Source organism: Rutilus rutilus, assembly GCF_951802725.1.
Source record: "Rutilus rutilus genome assembly, chromosome: 15".
Lineage (NCBI taxonomy): Eukaryota > Metazoa > Chordata > Actinopteri > Cypriniformes > Leuciscidae > Rutilus > Rutilus rutilus.
The window spans coordinates 7,601,149-7,622,190 of NC_140220.1; the positions used below are offsets into that span (position 1 = coordinate 7,601,149).

The following is a 21,042-nucleotide window of genomic DNA, read 5'->3' on the forward strand; positions in this document are numbered from 1 at the left end:
ATATATAACAATCTCTTTTGTGCCATTTGCTGTGCTATAAGCCTATCAGATGCACATGCAAAAATGAGCCTTTTTACTACATTATCATTAACATGATCTTTGCGCGGTGACTGTCTGCAGGGTTTTTCATAATGACAGTAATAAAACTTTATGGCCCAGTAAGTTAAAACCAGGCCTGTGCTCTCCTGGCACAGATGAAGTGTCATATGCTGTGAGAATGGCCATATGTTACTGGAAATCCACCGGTCACTGCCTGACATTACTGCAACATACAACATAGTTTTGTTCAGATTAATGTTTAGAAACTTTCCTAGAACAGAGTCTCATTTGTTTATTTGTCCTCTAACAATGTCTAGAAATATACTCTCATCACAAGAGAACTGCCACTGTGGGTATTTTTTTCTTTAACCATATCATTAATTCTTTGGTGCAAATGTCATTGTAAAGATTTTTAATAAAATGGGTGGCCATTTTATATTGCTATGGCTAATGTCATAGCTATAATTGTATGTATCCTTAATACACACAATTAAATAATATTTTCACACTTGTTTGACAAAATGTGCATTATTTGTCCAAATTAAAGCACGATTTGGGAGGTGATGTACGATCAAAAATAATATATTTACCTTGCTTTTTCTTTGTTTTCTCCACAAGATACATGATATCGCCACAAGATATCTCATCTCTTCTACACTAACTTTTGAAAAACTTTATTAGCGGTTTGTGGCGGAAATGACGACATAGAGTGAAAAATTGAGGGGAAAAATATAGATAATTTCCACACAATAAATATTGAATGTAATATTTCTCTCTTTGTTTAGATCAGTATTGTAAATGTAATATTTTATCATTGTCATATTCCACGATTAGAACGCTGGGTCTAGCAGGGTAAGGGTAAAACAATATCTACATTTAAAAAGCATTTAAAAAGTAGCAAAGCTATTAAATTATAGATCTGCATTTTTTTTATAAGTTTTATAAAAAATAATAAATACAATTTATTATTATGCTTTTATTAATATATTAAATATTAATCTTATTATATTTTTATCATATATAATTGTTTTATTATAAAATACTATTTAATATTATTAGAAAACTCGGGAAAATTACTTTGCATTGCTAGCATTTCTCAAGATGAATCGCTTGTTGTAGGCTACCTAGCCTACCTTACATTTGAAGTCGCTTCAGATAATAAATAAATAAATGAATGAAAAATAAACATGAAAAATAAAGGCAATTTTAACGTGACAGGTTATAACAAAAAGAAAAACTTTGAAATCTAATAGTTTAATAAAAGTCTAGTCTTGAGATATAAAATTGGCCGAAGTTGAAAAAAATGCTCTTTCTATTCAGTATCACTTTGTATCCATTCCATACTCAGTATCTATACTAGGCTAGTAGGCTCCCATACTAACAGCCGGACACAAGACAGACCCGTCAGACTGGTCTAGTAACCGCTTGGTGCCGCCTGTGGGAGAAACGCGGAAGAAGAGTTCATTCAAGGCGTTTGGTGATCCGCACGGACACACACGTACACGAGTTTCCCCCGGTAAACATGCTATCGTGAAGCTTCTCCAATGCGCTCTCGCGTTTTCCTCTCATTCACAGCGGTTTCGAGTGGAGATGTCTGGACACACAGCACTGCATGGACTGATACTCTTATATTCAATTCACGCGCTCGTGCTCGCAGAGAAACCGGGTAAGTGAACAAAAACACGGCAGATGATCGGAAACAAAAGAGTCTGTTTGCTGAGGCGTCAGAGGTTCCTGCTGAAGGATTTTGAGTTGTTTGCGTGCAACATGCATTTATGGTTGTAGTATATAATCGTAAGTAAACGTACAGTTGCTCCTGGGGAGTTATAATGTTTCAAACTTTGTCACATGAGCTTCAGATCCTGTTAACTCTTGAGCGCAGTGCGTTTCGTTCTGAGTTCTAGACATTAAATTCCAATGGATTCAAATACATATACAACACATGCTTACAATTTATGTGTTTATGATTAGTTTCGTGTTGCATGTGTTTCTCGTGGAAACTGTAGTAGGCTACCTTTTAAAGTTAAAGTTGATATCCTTAAACTTTAGATATGGACGGTGGATAAGATTTTTGATGTCAAGTTTGGCTCATTAGAAAATGTGCTGACTGTATAGCACATGCAGCGCTGACACAACATGTCCATAAGGACAACTTTCCCTCGAATCACTCTCACAGCGGGACTGTGTGTGTGTTAGTCAAAGTGTCTCTGGATGGTCAAAGCAGCATCTGATCTGCATTGTGTAAAAACATGTATCTTTTGTCAAGGATTTTAGTAGGCTACTACAGAGGTCTTTTTACTGCTGGGATATTCCTTTAGGACTTTTTAATTCAGCATACAGTGCACATATTACAGAGACGATAACACTGGAGTGGACAAACATTTGGTTATTAAAAGAACAGTTCAGACAAAAAATTAATTCTCAGAACTTTTATTACTTTTTCTGTGTAACACAAATACAATACAATTGCTTAAAGTAGGGATTGAGGTTGTCAGGAATGTGAAAACATAAAAAAAATTGTTTTTTTGACTAAACCACTAAATTCAAATGGATTCGTTTTACAATCTCTTTATGAACTTTTTGAAGCATCAAAGTGGTAGTTGGTGGACTGTAAATCAATGGAGGGTCAGAAAGCTCTAAGATTTCTTCAAAAAGATCTTCATTTGTGTTCCGAAAGTGAACGAAAGTCTTACGGGTTTGGAAAGACATGAAGGTGAGTAAATGATGACATTAATTGTTGTGTGAACTATCCCTTTAATTATTTAGTTCCCAAAACTGTAAGTAATTCACTCACTTTTGTTACCTTTTGAATTTTCTTTGAAGTTTGAAAACTTTAGTCTCCACAAGGACTAATTGCATGGATAAGAGCATTAAGTACAATTCTCATTTTGTTTTCTATAGAAGATGGGAGTGACTAAATAATGACCAAATCTTTATTTTTGAGGGAACTATTAATTTAAGTGTCAGTCAAGGGTGAAATACTTCAGTTCAGTACTGCATAGTATCACTCCCCTTAATGTGGTCCTTCTTTTTGTATTATAATTGTTTATCCGAGAGTTATTACTTTGTGGCAGTATTCTTGCTAAGCACATTGTTTTTGATTGTACACTCTTAAAAATAATGGTTCTTTTATTGGCATTAATGGTTCCATGAAGAACATTTAACATCCATGGAATCTTTCATTGCAAAAAGGTTCATTAGAGTGGAAAAAAGTTTAATCAGATTATTAAAATGTTCTTTACACTAGTAGTTATTTTAAGAACTGTTCACTAAAATGTAATTTGTGGAACCTAAAAATAGTTCTCCTATGGCATCACTGTTGTAATGTAACTGTTGTAAACCCCCTTTTAGAACACTTTAAGTGTAAGAGTGTAAATTGAATAGTGTGAACCCATAGCTGGTGCATGTTAGGAGACAGTCGGATTGTCTGTACATGCAGAACTCTCTCTGTTGTGAATGTTTGTGCTCCACCCTGGGGCAGACGATTGCCAGGTGTTCCTCTGCATGCTGAAAGGACTGGTTTCAGATGCTCCACCATGTTTTTCCCCATTGGAATGAACGCAAAAGTGAGCTACAACCGCTTTTGGTCATTTTGAATAAATATTATTTTTGACATCTACTTCACTGAAATTCTTAATAAATAACCCAAAATATACTTTTAATGTGTAGTCGTCGTAGCTTAGTTTGTTTGCATGGCGATGATTAACGTGCTGTCATCCCTCTACACCTGCCCTGAGGTTTCCGTCCATCAAAAAACGTTTTTTTTTTTTTTTTGCACGACCCAGCCCTACATCTGGATGGAGTTCAGACGCCACCACAAAGGCCACTGTGTGTCCGCGAGTATTTAGCACTGACGTAGTACCAACTGAGGTCAAAGAAAGCATTTTTGGGTTAGTGTGGGCGAATGTTCCCTTAGAAAAACACTGGTGCTATTTATAGCGTTAGTCCTGTTTCATTCCTTGTGTCATTTAAGAATGCCTTCAATGTCACAAACTCTGGGGTCTCTGAGTTTGTTATATGCATACATCAGCGCCAAGTTCCTGAGTGGCTGCTGGAGACTCAGCTGTCTGGAGGGAAAGGAGGAGTTGGTGGTGCCATCACAGGTGTGAGTGCCTTTACCATGGGAGACAGTGACATAACGGAGCCATAACATATCAGCGAACAGTAGTCTTGACAATACATGCACAAATGCGCATATACATGCGCTAACCCCCCAGCGTGGGAGCTCTTCACCCTGGGATCATCCACGAGACTTGTGTCCGGCAGCTGACATTTTCTAACACCACCTTTGTCACTGATCTATGGACGCATGTCTTCGCCATGGAATAAAAAATAAAAAAAGTTTTATCTCACAATTCTGACTTTTTCTTGCAATTCTTAGTTTATATCTCACAATTCAGACTTTAAAAAAATATATAAACTCAGAAATGCGAGATGTAAACTGTGAATTCTGAGAACATTCTGAAACCTTTAGTCTCCATGAGGACTAATTGCATGGAAAAGAGCATTAAGTACAATTCTTATTTTGTTTTCCATGGAAGAAATAAAGTCAGGGTTTGTATTTGGAACTAAATGTGAGCAACTAAATAATGACCAAATCTTTATTTTTGAGTTAACTATTTCTTTAAGTGTTCAAGGATGAAATAAAAGGTATTCTGACATTTTATCTCACATTTTATTCTGACTTTTTCTTGCAATTCTTAGTTTATATCTCACAATTCAGACTTTTTTTATATAAACTCAGTCTGAAGGTAAAAGGTCTGAATTGCGAGATGTAAACTGAGAATTACGAAATTCATTCGTGAGATATAAACTAGCAATGTGAGAGTCAGAATTGTGAGATATAAACTCACAGTTGTGAGGGGGGAAAAAATCTGAATTGTGAAATGAAAGTCGAAATTACCTTTGGCTTTTTTGATTAAGTGGCTGAAACAATCTTCCATTACTCGTATTTAGAAATCGTATTTCCTCTCTAAATGTGCTGTATTTATTGTCTCTTTCTTCTAATTACAAAACTTATTGTAGTAGAGGTTTCTTCTGGTGCTTTGACTTGTCTACTATGTGCATGTTGAAACAATGAGTTAATTAAACTTGGTTTATGTTAGGTTGACATGCATTGGCTTGTTGGGTTCATGCAATCTTTTGTTGTTTATGTGCACTTGGAGTCTGTCTTGCCATTACATAACAGGCTGGATTGCTGTTTGATCTTCAAGAGAGAACGGGTCTGAGGCTTGTGTCAATATAATATTGTCTTTTAAAATTTGGGAATAAGCTTTAAAAACTTGTAAGGTGATTTCTTTTTTTTTTGGTGCCCTTATTGGTACCAAACTGAATTGCAAAAATAGTGAACATAAGAGACTTAAAAGTATTAAACATTAAAATGTTAGTCTTGTTCTTCCTTGGTCTGAATTCACCATGCTTCATTACAACAAATTCTCATATTACTTTTTTCAGATGATGGCTGTGGTCATTATGTCCTGGGCCAAGAGAGTGGTGTCCTGTCCTCCAAGAACTACCCAGGAACTTACCCCAACAACTCCTGGTGTGAATGGAAGATCCGCGTACCCATCGGCCACACGATCATCCTCAAGTTTGGAGACCTGAACATGGAGAAGAAGGACTGCGAGTCAGACTATTTAAAGGTTCTAAAAGGATCATATGGGGCGGATAATGGTAAGCTGTTTGTAATGCGATGAACATGCTGCTTACATTATGCCATTATCTTGTGATTTCCCTGCATCAGGGTTTCCTTGATTGATAAATGGAAAGTATGATGGATTAAGTAGTTTCTGTTGTCTAAGTTTTGTTTGTATATTGCTTTTATTATACAATAAGTATCTACAAGCTGTATTTGAATTTAAAGGTGAAGTTTGGCACCAAACATAATGATTATTTTCAGACAGGTTTCCCAAACCTCTATTGGTTGGATAAACCGATCTAGTCCTACCCCAATCTGACCCATTGGTTGAGACAATATTGCTGTGTTGAGCAGAAACAGAATCCTGTAGGAAACATTTAGAAATCTAATTTAAGTCTAGTTGTAACATTTTGTGCAATCATATTGTGTGATAGTTGAGCACATGCTCTTGAGTCAGTTTAAACTCCTCTAGATCACATTACTGTGAGTAAACATGAGTAAAGCACTTTAAATCAGAGCATTACCATGAGTCGGCACCAGTCATACATTGATAAATTTACAGTAAAGCGAGAGGAAACCACAGAGGCCAGTGTGTCAGAGGATGTTTTAGAGATTGTGTTGAAATGTTGGCAATTCTGCCTGTTTCTGTAAGGATATTGTCACTTGTTATCTCCCATTTCTAATATCTTTCTTTTCGAATGAGCTTGCTGTTTTTGCAATTTATTGCCATAAGTGTAATTGCAGATGAACTCTGATTCATTTCTTTTTGAACAGGAAATGTGCACAGATTCTGTACTCATGCACTATTCCTATTCAAAAAGAAATGTATAGCTTTGCAAGTTTTTCTAGTACAAATGCATTTCAATTAATAAGGTAAAAAGACAATTCATGTCAGTCATTTATGAAATATTTTCCTGAATTAGATTAGGTAAATATCTAAACGGTTGCTAAAATTTGATCATTGGTTATACCCGAGGGTTAAATTGTGCAAAAATCTTCCAGAATGGGATTTTGGTACCTTTGGTCAAAATAAACTAAAAATGATTGGCAGTTGAATTAATTCCATTTCCTGTATTTGCCCGTCTTTTTTTGCTTATTTGTTTTTGTTTGATCCATTCCAACATTCTGAATTCCTTTAAAGTTTAAAAATGCTTTAAAAAGGCAGACCCTGGTAGAAGTGAGAAATTCGTCTGTAGGTGGGTCATTTAATTTACACGGTGGTACAGATGTAACCTGGGGTTATATATGGATTTTGGAGAGAACAGTGATGCTCTAACTGTTCTCTCCAAAATCCATATATAACCCCAGGTTACATCTGTACCACTGTGTAAATGAAATTACCCACCTACTGTTTTGTCAATTATGGATGGGGAGGGAAAAGGATATTGTAGCGCTTCACTCAAAGTGAATGGGCTGTTCTGTTTTATTAGCCTATCATCTTTCAGCCCTGGACCTGAGGTCTCTTTTGGTCAAGATTTATTGCCTTTCTTTTTGTGCACCCATAGATTATTAACTTTGGAGACATTATTTTCCTATCTACATTGAAATGTTGTTCTGATAAACCAGAGCAGTGGGTGTTTTTATTGAAGCCAGAACCATTGAGTTAATTAACAGCATCAGAAGAAGAGCCTGGAGGACACGAATCTTCCCACACTATGTCTGGTTCCTCCCCTGCCAACCCTTTTAACCACAAACGCTGTCATGGTGTCAGAGTCGAGCCTCAGCCACATTCACTGATCAAAGCGTCCTGCAGTGGAACGACTGGAATTCCTCTCTGAGCGATTCTTAAACAGCAGTTGAGAGACATGCTTTGTGTTTGACACTTGTGTCATTCACACTTCTTAGTGTGTTGACCCTTTGGTGCGTTCGGTCATAATGTTTTATAGATTAAAGTGTTTTGATTTTCATCAGAGCTTATCAGAAACTCATCTGTGTTGGACGTGTCATCCTTCAGTCTGCAGACATGTCGTAAATTTTCCCAAAAAAAACACCATTTCTGCATTCTTGGTTTCATCTACACCTTTCTTTTATGAAGACTAGAGACTGTTGATTGAGAAGACATTCAGAGTTAGTTTCAGAACCGTGCCTGATTGTTATTTATTTTCACCTTTTTGCTAAAGTTTGCTTTAAAAAACTTTTTTTATTTACTTTGACATTTGACGGTTACATTTGTGCAAGTATATATTTATTTATTTATATATATTATTTTATATGAAATTTATAAATAAGTTATCGGCCAACTGGCTGTTTTTTACAAGTTGACTGGTGTTAATTTTGGCCTGACTTGTACCATGATTCTAATTCCTAATCTTTTATTAATTAATAATACATTTCCTTCCATTTCACCTAGTGTACTGGGAGTACTGCGGGGGTCCGATGCCCAAACCTACGCAGATTCACACAGACTCCAGCGAACTGACTGTCCGCTTTCGTAGCAGCCAGCACATCTCTGGAAGAGGATTCCTGCTGTCATACTCCACAGAAAACCACAAAGGTATCTTTCATTTAAAAGGAAACGTGTGTCTTCTTAACACAACTTTGTACATGTTTAGCTTCAGCTCTCAGGAATCCAATATTCTTCTTGTCTCTTGGCCGACCCCCATGTTAACCGCAGTGGACCCATGCCGTGGCTTGCCCCCTTCCCTCCTCTGGATGCTTGCAGATCCTTTACGGATGTTTCTTTAAAAGACAAGTTTGAACAATATTAAAAAAGCAATATTAAAAGTTGATCCAAAAATGAAAGTTCTGTCACAGCGCATATCCTGCAATGAAGCCCGCAAATGACCTTGTAATTCGCTTCAACCTTTCCTAACTTTGTGAAAGATTAATTTATGGAAGGTTCGAGTGGTGTATGTGTATGCAAGCAGCAAGCAGAATACGGGTGTTTCTAAAGCACACTCTAAAGCTTAAAAACTAAGCTCAGAATCGTTGGAGAGAGAATCGCGGTACATAAATTGAATTTTTTTTTTTTTTTACCCTTACACGCCAACACCAATTTTTACTCTAATTTGGCACTTGGTGAGGCCTAAATTTAACACAGACACACGCACACATATGAATATAAATATAAATTCAGCCTTGGTATATAAAATGTGCTTGACAGTCTGGGGTCATAGTCTGTGACTTTGTCATGTGAGCATGAGTGAGGTTTATATCTATGTATATGTTTCCATCCCAGACATGGAGGTGCAGGAAGTAGGTCTGTCATCCTGTTGTGATGCTTATGTCCTGTTGTTCTTGTTTTTGTTGAGTCGGAGGGCCTGTTTCCTTTGTGGAGACTTATCATCTGCTCCATTTTTACCCTCATTGTGTGTCCTCCTCTGCTTTCCTCCTCAGAGCTGCTGACTTGCTTGGACAAAGGCAGTCATTTCCCAGCATCAAAGTACAGGTGAGAGTGAGTGTGTGTTGGGATATAGAAGCCTTAAAAAGTTAAACTTGCACAAGTTGCCCGATATAGCTCTATTTTTTTTTTTTTTATCTTTTGACACACATACACATATATATATATTTATATAGTGAATATTTTGTATATATTACCCAGACATATCTGAAACTATTCCTTTGAAATATATCCAAGCCACAAGACATTACAAAATGAACCCTGGGCAGTAGTCACAGTTTTCCAGACTGTATCTCATCGCATTAGTGCTTATAATTTTAGTTCCTCACTCAGCTATTATCAACACACTATCCATTGCTTTATCTATAGCCGTCAGCTATAATTAACTGACATGCTGTAAGCAGATATTTGTCTTTGTTCTCGCCCTGTGTAGGACGTACTGTCCGGCCGGATGTGCAGCGGTGACGGGAGACGTGTCTGGGGACATTTCCCTGGGCTACAGATATGTGAGTAGTGTCTCATTGTTTTCCTCAGGTGTGGGTGGCATGCTGCAGCTCATTTCGCATCCGCAGAAGAGCATTAGCCAAGCTGAGGGGTTATTTACAAGGCCGCCTTGCATCCAAGCAGATGCTCAGCGGGGTGCTTCCCAAACAGGTTTCAGATGCAACAACTCAGCCAAGAAAAGCGGCTGCTCTAAGCAGATTTTCCCACAGGTGCTCAGGCCTCTAGGGCCTTCACAGGGAATGTTAAGCGGGCCGGCAGTCGGGGGTGGAATGCACTAATGGCTCGTCCCATTGTCTGTCAGGCATTTGTTGTGACAGGACTTGTGTGTATGAATGTGTGGATACCCCAAGGATACGCAGTGACAGATCATTTGTGCTGGCTCCATTGTTCTCCCTGGTCACTTAGTGGGCAGTGAACTCTGAATGAAAGGCGTTTATGTAATTGTTCATACCTCTCCAGCGAATCGGGGTCAGAGCTTTGGGTTACTTGAGGGATTGGCCGAGCAGCAACGGCTAGTTTGATGTGGAATGAATCATGTGCTTGGGCTTTGAGCTATAACTCAAGATGTTAAGGGCTTTTCTGAAGGATTTGCATTGTGGTAAAATCTCTTCCTGTTTGTGAAAGCTAAGCTGGTCGAGCGTTATGTGTCACTGCAAGTTCTGGTTGCGTTGAATTTGTGAGGGTGATTAAAAAAAAAAGGCCTTTTCATTTAAATCGAAGGTTTGTTGCATGTGCGTAGCTTAACCTCTTAAAAACCAAAAGTAGAGTAGAACAAACCTTGCGGATCATTGTGAGAAGGGAAACTGTTGTGTTGCATCAGCAAAAATACTGTCAAGGTACAAAAGTCTGAGACCACAAGTGAAAATGCTTTTATTTTGCATTTGATGCAGGTTTTTTTTTTTTAATTTGAATATGATTAGGTGGTTTGAGAGTGTTCCAAAGTGCATTTTGTACTTCATGTAAGAAAATCTGACTTGTCAATGTCACAAATCTGCAAAATACATAATTTTGTTTATTTACAGGTGGTCTCAGAGTTCTGGACCCCAACAATCATGTAAAAATAAGGAAAAAATATCAACAATGTAGTTATGATCTGAGAAATACATTTTTGATATATACTTATAGTTTGTAGTAATGAAAAGGTTTAATACTTAAAACAATAATAAAGGTTTTTTGAAAGAAATTCATACTTTTATTCAGCAAGGACACATTAAATTAATCAAAAGTGGCGGTAAAGACTTTTGTTTCGTTAAATATTATATATCAAGTAAATGCGGTTCTTTTGAACTTTCTATTCATCAAAGAATCCTGAAAAAATGCATCACGGTTTCCATAAAAATATTAAGTAACTATTTTTAACATTGAGCAGCAAATAAGCATATTTAAATGATTTCTGAAGGATCATGTGACACTGAAGACTTGAGTAATGATGCTGAAAATTCAGCTTTGCACCACAGAAATAAATTATATTCAAATTAAAATGATTATTTTAAATGGTCATAATATTTAACAATATTACTGTTTGTATTTTTAATCAAATAAATGCATCCTTGATAAGCATAAGAGACTTCTTTTAAAAACATCAAAAATCTTACCGATCCCAAACTTTTGAACAGCAGTGAGTAAATAGAACAGGAATAGACTAAAAGATGTAAAACATAAAAGAAACCACAAAATGCACATTGTGGTTGTGGGAAAAGTCCAGAGTATCAGAGCGTGACTATCTCTCTGTATTGTATTTTACTAATGATACATTTCCACTGCCTAAATTGGTGGTAGGAGGAACGCTCTCTGCTTTAAGTTGTCCTAACCCCTATCACGGATCACAGATTTTCAAGAAAGACAACAGACACACGGCTGCAGGCTCAATACTCTCACAACAGGGTCTTAACCGACAATGGAAGACAAGGGCACACATTTCCACCCTGCTGCCATCTGCTTTGATATGCGAGTGTGAAGGGCTTTAGAAAGAGCCTGAGCGATTGATTACTTCACATTGGCTTTTGTGTAGATCGGGTGGAGCAGTGGACTCTGGGATTACAGGCAGATAATGCCACCACAGTGAGGGTGTGGATCTGCCCACTAAAGCCATTCAGCAGTCACTTCAACACACACACACACACATTTATTCATTATTTTGCCACCTTAATCTCAGTTCTAGGTTCGTCAATACTTTGTAAGACTGAATGAATCATCTGGATGAAATCTGTTTGCACAGATATTGCCACCCTCTACATGCAAATAAGAGAAACTGACATCTCTTCCTGTTAGTAAAGAAATTGTAGTTTAAGATAGAAAACGGTTTACATTTTAATATAATATTTAACAATATTACTGTTATTTTTTTATTAAACAATTGCAGCCTTGCTGAGACTTCTTTCAAAAACATTACAAAAAAGTTACGACCCCAAACTTTTGAATGGTTTTGTTGTCAGCAGAAGTTTCATTGATTGTTGTGTAAAAACTGGAAGGCTTTGCGGCTTCATGCTGTGAGTGAGGAGATTTGACTCAAGCTCATGTTCTCTCAATGAATTAGCCAGTATACAAAGGTCTTTCAAAGGACGGTTAAGAATGAGGACTTTGTATTTGCATAAAGAAGCTACATATGAATGACAGCACCGTAGAGTCAGTTAATAATCAAATAAGCATGCAACAACAAATCAACGAATAAAACGTGCGCTTGCTCAGTTGCTAAGGCCAGCATCACTACTATTGCGCATTGCATACTTAAGCCGCCTTTCCGCTATCTCTGACTGATGGCAGAACTCGTTCATTTTGAGAGCTGTGTGAAGTTTGGATCATATGCGTATGACTATGAAGATTTTCCGGGTCCAATTTAGTTTCAGACGTCATGTCCACGGACCGTTGGCTGATGCATATGGCACACTTAACTGGAAACACTTCAGGATTTTCCAAGTCGTCATCTGATTGGTTGAATACTACAGGATGTCCGGGAGACATTTGTGTCGTGTTCTTTAACGGTCCACCTGGAAACAAAGATGCCGTGACTCCGAATCCCCAAATGGAAGCAAGCCAGCTGTCATTATAGGGTTATCAACTTTACATTGTCATGCCCCTAAACATGACGCGGAACAAAACAAACTGTGATTGGTTGCTTTACATGTCAGTCAGATGGCCTCTGGGTGGTCCTCGGCCAATGAAAGATGCGATGGAGTCCAGACCTTCTGCCATCAGCTGAAGCTCTTGCTACGCAAGACTACTAGACCATATGCAACTACCAGACCGGATGTAACTAGTCTAACTAAAACGAAGTGCTGATTGAGAATTACCAGTATTTCTCCTCTAAAACCTTCTTTTAAACACTATTTCTATAAAATGTGCAGTTCTGGATAACTTTGTATAACAAATTTTACATTGATTTAGCCCTAGAAAATCAACCATATGTCTTTTAGACATATTGGCGGTCATTTGTCTTGTGTGGATATGTTCATATATTCATCATAAGAGTAAAGACATCTTCATGACATGCGACTGCCACTAGGTTAAAAAAAAGCAATAATCTTGTCGCATGCGAATGTCGGAAATAGTGTAAAGGCAGCTTTAGCTTTGATTATTTGTATTTATATGCTTATACACTCACTTGCTCACTCACTCACCAGTGTTAAAATATCTCAAAAGATTATTTAGGAATTGAATATCTAAGGGTGCGTCTTAATCAGGTCTGATCAGGGAGTCGACCATTTTAAGGGCTATGTCAATCGTAAAATCCTTTCAGTACACTGAAATGTTCACTCCCTAATAAGTCTCACACAATGCACCATGAAATCCAGGGAGCATCGACGCTCACTATGTTCCCTTAATGGAAGTTCTGAAGCTTGAAACATAAATCACGTGAGCCAACTATATATAAGCCAACTTTCAATGTGTAGTCATGGTCCTGTCCTTACAATTAGTGTGCACGAGATACTGGTTCACGACCTAGGAAGCTAGGGAGCTGACTGAGATGCACCCGTAGAGACTTGTGGTGGGGCCTTTTTTTTTTACTTTGCTTGGGTGTTCTGTGTGGTTTCTTACTAGCCAATCACATAGCAACTCATCAAATGAGTGTGTAGCATTGCGGTAGTGAGTTTTGCATGGGACAGCACAACTTAAATGTGTCATAAATCAAAGGTAGAGACTGCAGCAGTTAGATAGGGCTGTATTTATGGCCCTGTCTGGAGGAGGCATGTTCAGGTTAATGAAGCATCTCAGTCTGAATGCAGAGCAGCTGTTTCTGCTGATAACTCACAATACGTCTTTTGTAACCTCATCACAGTAATGATTTGCAAGTGGCTAATGGGCTCAGTGTAGAGCATCTAACCACCTTAGAGACTGTACAATCTTCTCTCAGTCTTTATGCCATAGTCTGTCATTTTACTCAAGCTTTTTTAAGTGGCCTTTTTTCCCGGCAGTATTTTTGTAATTCATTTTATCTTTATCTCCGGTATGAAATAATAGATTACAGCAGTGAATTCAAAGCAAAAGCGCATTTTAACGTGGTACAACTGTGTGGTTAATGTGGTGTTTGTGGTGTTATTATTAAAAATAATTTGATGAATTGATCGTTATTTTGAATGACAATCAATGATCGTTTCTGAAAAACATCTTGGCAGATTGACCATAAACGTCGCAAAAATCTGCTTAATTTTGTTCTTAATTTGAACACGGGATGTTTTTTGTCATATTGCAGATAAGCAAGTGAAAAATTCCAGATATACACCTTCCAAAATGTTTGACCCTGTCAGGGTCAAAGCTTAATTTTACAGTTTTACAGTGTTGAAAGATCCTTTATCCCACTATGGCTGTTACCTGTTAAATAAAAGGGACTTTAGAAAGGTTATTCATGCATAGGCATTTACTGTGACAAAGCGCTAGCATTAGCGGCAGTAGCTGAGGAATGCTAAGCATTTCCACTGGCTGCTACAATTACTGTAATTGCTGCCTCACAATGAAATTATAAAGCCCACCTCAGTCAGAAATTTTAAATTAATCTATGTTGTGACTAAAGACATGCATGCTTAATGTTCAATGGTGGTCTGTCTTAATAATTATGAAATACCAGAGCAAATTGAATTGAAATGCCTGTGCTAATAGTGTTCAGAATTGTGTTTTATGGTACTGTAGCTGACACTGCTCACAACATCAATGCACTATTAATCTTGTCAATGAAATGAATATCACACAGATGATTTCTGAATCTTTCAGAATGATTTTTGAAGGATCATGTGACACTGAAGACTGGAGCAATGCCTGAAAATCCAGCTTTGATCACAGAAATAAATCATATTTTAAATTATATTATAATAGAGAACATGCATGTTAAGGCTCTCTGTACTTTCCATTTCAGACATCAGTTTTGTGTAAAGCAGCGGTGCATGCTGGGGTCATCATGGACCAGTTTGGAGGACCAATCACAGTGGAGGAGCACCGAGGGCTCAGTCACTACCCTGCGGTCAGAGCCAACGGCATCCAGTCAAAAGAGTGAGTTACTGCAGTGGTCTATGTTGTTTCTTTACGACACAAGCTTGAAGCCTCAGATTTTATCATGATTGCCTTTATATTTTTAAGTGGGTTTGACATCAGCATGTGGGCTTTCCTTGTACATGAAAAGAAAAAAAGTTGACAATTGTGCATTTACATTGGAAGTCTATGGGGAAAAACGCAACTGTTGCCTCATAGATCATCCATCTTAAGTGCATTTCTGTCAACATGTTTGTTTGTTTTTTGTAAATTTGCCAGGGAAAACGGTTAGATTACAGTTAGAAAAATTTAAATAGTCTGTCTTACAAATTCCCCTGACAAGTCATAACATGTCTTATTCTGGTGCTTCAACTATAACGGCTGTGGCTGAATGTGACCTTGGTTTGTTCTCTAGCCGTGCAGCAGTTATTATTAAGTGGCGATTCCTGCCTTCTTTAGCGTGATGGACGGTTTAGGTAGTACCTAATGTCAGGGACACTGTCTGGACTGCTGGTCTTTCACAGATTTGTCACCAGGGAATTGGGGGCAGGTTGAGAAAGAAATCGAGATTGCCTCTCGTTATAGTCTCTGAGGAGGGTTTGAAGTGTCCATTGAGGTGTGATTTATTAAGAGGACAACGGGCAGCTCTCTAGAGCCAGAGATACTTCCTATGATCCATTTGAAACCTAAACGCAACAAATCCACGCTATCCAGATAGAGTTTTTTTTTTTCTTTTCTTGATTGGTTAGGCACTTTTATAAATAGGAAAAGTACATGCTAAAAACAGGAAATGATGAGCAGGAGAGGAAGAAAAGGGGATCAGGAAATGATGCAGGTTAGATGCAAACTGGTGTCAGCCAAATGACCAGTATGGTCAGTAGGGCTGTAATCAACCAAAGAAAATCTTGGTTGACTGAAGTCCTGAAATTTTCGACAAATTACGTTAGGAAAAAAAAAACGTTAAATTAATTAGCTGCGCACTGTGCGCAGTACTTGGTAGCCTTGTTGTCCGCCTAATGAATTATAAATAAACATAAAAAAAACTAGTAGGCTATTTGCAGTATTAAATCGTTTTTGACGTAATTATTTTGCACTGAAATGAGTCTGACACACGAGTCTGTCGGCTCTGACAGCGTTGCATCACGTGCACCTGCGCAATATCATAGCCTATGATTTCCGAAAATAGTAACTATGTTGTCAACTAGTGATATCATCACAAGAACTTTTGAGGAATATGCAACATAATTTAGACAATTGTTTTTTGTCATATGTATTATAATAACTGACGGACACTATCATTTCAGCCGCTCTGTGCAGCCGTTCTGTGGAGCTCAGCTTCGCGGTTGAGACACGAATAGACTATTAACTTTTTTTAAAATGCTGCCACACTGCCGATGTCTTTGTTGACATGGTAGAAGAGGACTGACTGACTATGAATTAAACGCTCTCACAATTAAATAAATAATATTCAGCAAACCTTCTAGTAGCCTACTTTCTTCAATCTGTCTCTCTTCTCCAGTGAGTTGGGCTAATCCAAAAGAAGTGAAAACAAGGGGGGTGTTCTGAAGACAGACTGTTACCTGTGAAACAGGGGTGCTCTGAAAACACCCCCATTAACAATTAGTGCTTTCCACCTGATGAAATGAACGCGGCAAAACTGATGAAATGACCGCGGCAAAAAATCGACCAATCAGAATTTTGGTCGAGCCAGAACGTATCGACCAAATAATCGACTAATCGACTGGGAGATTACAGCCCTATAATGGTCAGTATGGTTTAATATGTCATTTGCTTGTGCTAGGCCATGGCTCCCTAAACCTAAGCTAAGGCCGCCTTTACACTGCAGGTCTTGATGGCCAATTCCGATTTGTTCACTATATTCGATTTTTTTTGATGACTAACTTGCATCATCTTTCAAAAGTGACTCATATCCGATATCTGCATTTACACTTAAACACTTGGTGAAACATCCCAAGGTAGACGTACTGATCTGGGAAAACTTAGGCCAAAATGGAAGTAAAAACAGCGCGATTTGCAATGGACGCAGAAATTCTAATACAAGCTTTTGATTTCTGCACCATCTATAAAGATTGAACGCATTATAGTCCTTCACGTCTATTGCGATCTCAAAATTCTGGCCTGTTGATAATACCAGGAATATCAAAATCGACCGCTGGCGGTAGATCCTTTTCCTATTTAGCACCTAAACTCTGGAACAGTCTTCCTAACATTGTCCGGGAAGCAGACACACTCTGTCAGTTCAAATCTAGACTAAAAACACCTCTCTTTGACCTAGCATACACATAACACATTATAAACTTCTATAATTCAATATTAGGCTGCAAAGATTAGGTCAGCCGGAACCAGGAACATTCCCATAAGTCCTGATGTACCCGTTACATCATAAGAAGAATGGCGTCTACACTAATATTAGTCTCTCTGTTTATCCCGAGGTTTACCGCAGTCCGCCAGATCCAGGCCGTATCCAGCCATTAATTTCTTAAACCAATTGATTAGTCAAACTAAATCCATAATTTGCACTCTAAGACGATTATGTTAATGATGTAACAGTTTTCAGGGTCCGCCTTTACGTAACTGAATAACAACCATCAATATCAGTTCCTGTAATGACATTGCTAGGGTTTTGATCTCAGGCTTTCGTATGTTTTATTGCGTGCGCTTTTTAAACAGTTATTTCAATCTGCCGACTCTGATCAGCACTTGATTCATTTTGTCATTGATTTTATTAGATTATATTTCTGTCGCCAGCAGTTTATTGCTTGTATTTCCAGGCTTCAGACTTGTTGTTGTTGTTGGCACAGCATCCGCTATATATCCCATTTCAGTTCGTTCACGCTGTCGTAAACCGCTTTGTACCCTGAACTCTGAAACGGTTTGCTGAACTGCCATAAAAGTAATAAAAAAAGTAATCACATCCAGGAAGCCTGTGAAAATGACAGGTTTTTAAGTAATGGCTGACAGAGATGCAATTTCCCAGGCTGTTCCCCTGTAATTACCACCACACTGCTCTTTTCACCGGCCCAGCTGTACCCCAGTTCTCCTGTCAGAGGGGGAGACGGGATCCAGTGAGGGAGATCCTCTGAAACTGGCAACATAACAGGGTTGACAATGGGAATCTCCCTCTTGGCCTCTGTAGGCGTTACTTTCACGTGACAGGGCCTTAATTAATCTCTGTAATAATGATCTTTTGTGTCTAAAACGCTCAGTGCTCACTGATATCTGTGTTTTTCCTTGTCTTTCAGTGGCTCATTGTCTGAAACCCTCTTCACGTTTGTGACAAACGGTAAGCACTTTTGTTTTATGGTTCAGTGGTGATGTGAACTGAGTCCACATATTGGTGTGGGATTAATCCTATTATTTCCTGGACCGTGGCGACATTGATTGGTTTTCGCCACCTGCTGTTAATTCCTGCTGCCGCTGTGTGTTACAGTTTTGTTTGACTGGTATATTTGCACCTCTGCAAAAAAGGAAGTTAGCTTAATCACTATGTGGCAGCCTAACAAGTTTTTTTTTTTTTTTTTTTTTTACCAGTTCGGATATGTGAAGCCCTGTTTGCTCTCTATCAGGGTGAATGGAAGGCGTGGGAATATCTTATCTCCTGAGTTTGTTTTCCTCTGACTGTTTGAGTTCGGCACAGACCGGTTGTCATTTACCTGTGCGGACGCGCTGATGAATCAAATTCACACGCCGGATGCTAAGCTTATGCATGTGCCAACACATGAAGATCTTTTTAATGAAATCTCAGAGCTTTCTGTCTCTCTATTGACAGCCTACACAATTACAAGTTTCAAGCTCCAGAATGTTAGAAAATACATTATTAAAGTAATCCATGTGACTCCAGTTGTTTAACCTCTGTTTTATGAAGCGATGCTTGTGCTTTAGTAAATTACGTTGTTTTTTAGTGCACTTAATTTACAAAATATTAATCTCCTACTCGCGTTCACGAGGGCTCCACATTGCATGCGTGTTGTGTTGACATGAGAGCAGACATTGTTGCGTGAATGTGCGCTGGAGAATAATATTTTGAAAATGAAATGGTACATTGTGTTTTTGTGCAATCAAATCACTCGCGCTGCTTCATAAATTTAAGTTCAAATCACTTGAGTCACGTGGATTAATTTAAAGGTACTATATGTATGATTTTTGTAATAAAATATTCAAAAACCACTTGCACAATGTGATATATTTAATGCAGTTGTGTACTTGCATTATCCCAAAAGTTCCCAAGGATTTGTAAATCTAGAGAAATCCCAGTTTTGTGTAATGTTCACAAAATACATTAATTCTTCCGGATTAGTTAAAAATAACTCCCTGGACTAATGCAATTCCACTGTTGTGTGACTGTTGCATGTCTGCATTTCGGTCAATTCAAAATCCTCTTCCTGTGGGATGCAACTTTTTTAAATTCTAAATTGTAATCAATTAAAAGGGACCCTAAAATCTGTATTTTGTCAAACCCATTAACCTTCTCTCATTACTAGAGTAGTCCGCTACATTATTTCGTACTGACAACCTGGATACATTGTCTGGTTACTGTTTGCTTTAGTGATACACACACAAGCTTTAGTCAGTTGTTATAGATTTATCGATGTGACCCTAATCTCTTCTGGTCAGAAGCAGAGCTGTGTTCAGTGTGCGTTGTTGATGTATTGCATGAGTTCCTGAGGACAGGCGTTGATAGATGCGTGGACACCAGTCGATGCGTATCAATTGATTCCCATTAATCCAATTATCTTAAAGCACAGCCGTGCACCCAGCAATGACTGCTACCCTACCCTCACTAACCCCCTAGCTAGATGCTAACAATCACAAAACGTATGTGACAAGGGAGCTGAGGTATCAATTTTATTGCTTACTAAACACTCAAACGTGTGTACAGTGAAGTTCAGAAACTGTTGAAATTCTGAGATTAAAAAGCCTATTATACAATATTTAAGTTTCCTTGCTATTTCTATGTAATAATAAAAAAGAACTAAAACATTTGAAAAGAAAAACAGAAGCATTTTCTCTAGTGTTCACAGACTTTTGGATCCCACTGTACCTATGAGTATCCAGAAACTTCAATCGGAGGATCTTTTTCGACCTCCTGCTGGGATTCTCCTTGTCCTCTTCCTGAGTTTCCTCTGCCCACATATGTTAAATGTGTGGAATGTGATAGTGTTAGCCAAATCAGGGCTAAGCAACAGGATGTATTGGCCCTGTTTTTCTCTCTTTAAAGGAAGTGGGAGCCTCCCCCCCCCCCCCCTCTTTTATTGTAATATTGTTGTTCATAGCACATACGTCTCCATTTAACTGTACACATGGTGGGTATTTTAAGAGCTCAGGGCTTCCTGTTGAGTCAATGTACACGTAACTGAGTTTTTGCTCCACATGTGCGTTTTATGATGTCAAAAGAAAGCACTAGACACGACTATAACTAACATGACTCTTCATGTTCTTAATGTATTTTTGTTTGTTTGTTGTTGTCTTTTATTATTAAAGGTTTTTGTTTGGAATTCATTAATATGTTACCATCACCAAGATATCTGACACTTACACTACCATTCAAAAGTTTGGGGTTGGCATTTTTTTTTTTTTTTTTTTTTTTGGAAAGAAGTCTTTTAGGCTAACAATTTTTTATGCATTTATTTGATAAAAAATACAGTAAAATTGTTTTTTAAAGTAACTGTTTTCTATTTAAATATATTTTTAAATGTAATTTATTCCTGTGATGCAAAGCTGAATTTTTAGCATTGTTACTCCAGTCTTCAGTGTCACATGATCCTTCAGAAATCATTCTAAAATGCTGCTCAAGAAAAATGTATTTATTATTATTATTATTATTATTATTATTATTATTATTATTATTATTATTATTATTATTATTATCATCAATGTTAAAAACGGTTGTGCTGCTCAATATATATATTTTTTTTTTTTTTCTGGAAACTGTAATACATCATTTTTCAGGAATCTTTGATGTATAATAGAATGTTCAAACAGCATTTATTTGAACAGCATTACAAATATAAAATGTTTGTAACATTATAAGTGTCTTTTA

General features: G+C 37.7%; 1 protein-coding gene across 1 annotated transcript in view; it reads left to right on the forward strand.

Annotated features, from left to right (window-relative positions):
- Positions 1-1,439: 1,439 nt before the first annotated feature.
- Positions 1,440-21,042, forward strand: part of dcbld1 (discoidin, CUB and LCCL domain containing 1) — a 31,403-nt gene continuing 11,800 nt past the window's right edge. Inside the window, exons 1-7 of the mRNA XM_084431343.1 lie at positions 1,440-1,705; positions 5,494-5,712; positions 8,028-8,171; positions 9,014-9,065; positions 9,451-9,523; positions 14,869-15,002; positions 18,245-18,285. Coding sequence (XP_084287469.1) covers positions 1,630-1,705; positions 5,494-5,712; positions 8,028-8,171; positions 9,014-9,065; positions 9,451-9,523; positions 14,869-15,002; positions 18,245-18,285 — 739 coding nt within the window. The 5' untranslated portion in view covers positions 1,440-1,629. The remainder of the gene's footprint in view (positions 1,706-5,493; positions 5,713-8,027; positions 8,172-9,013; positions 9,066-9,450; positions 9,524-14,868; positions 15,003-18,244; positions 18,286-21,042) is intronic.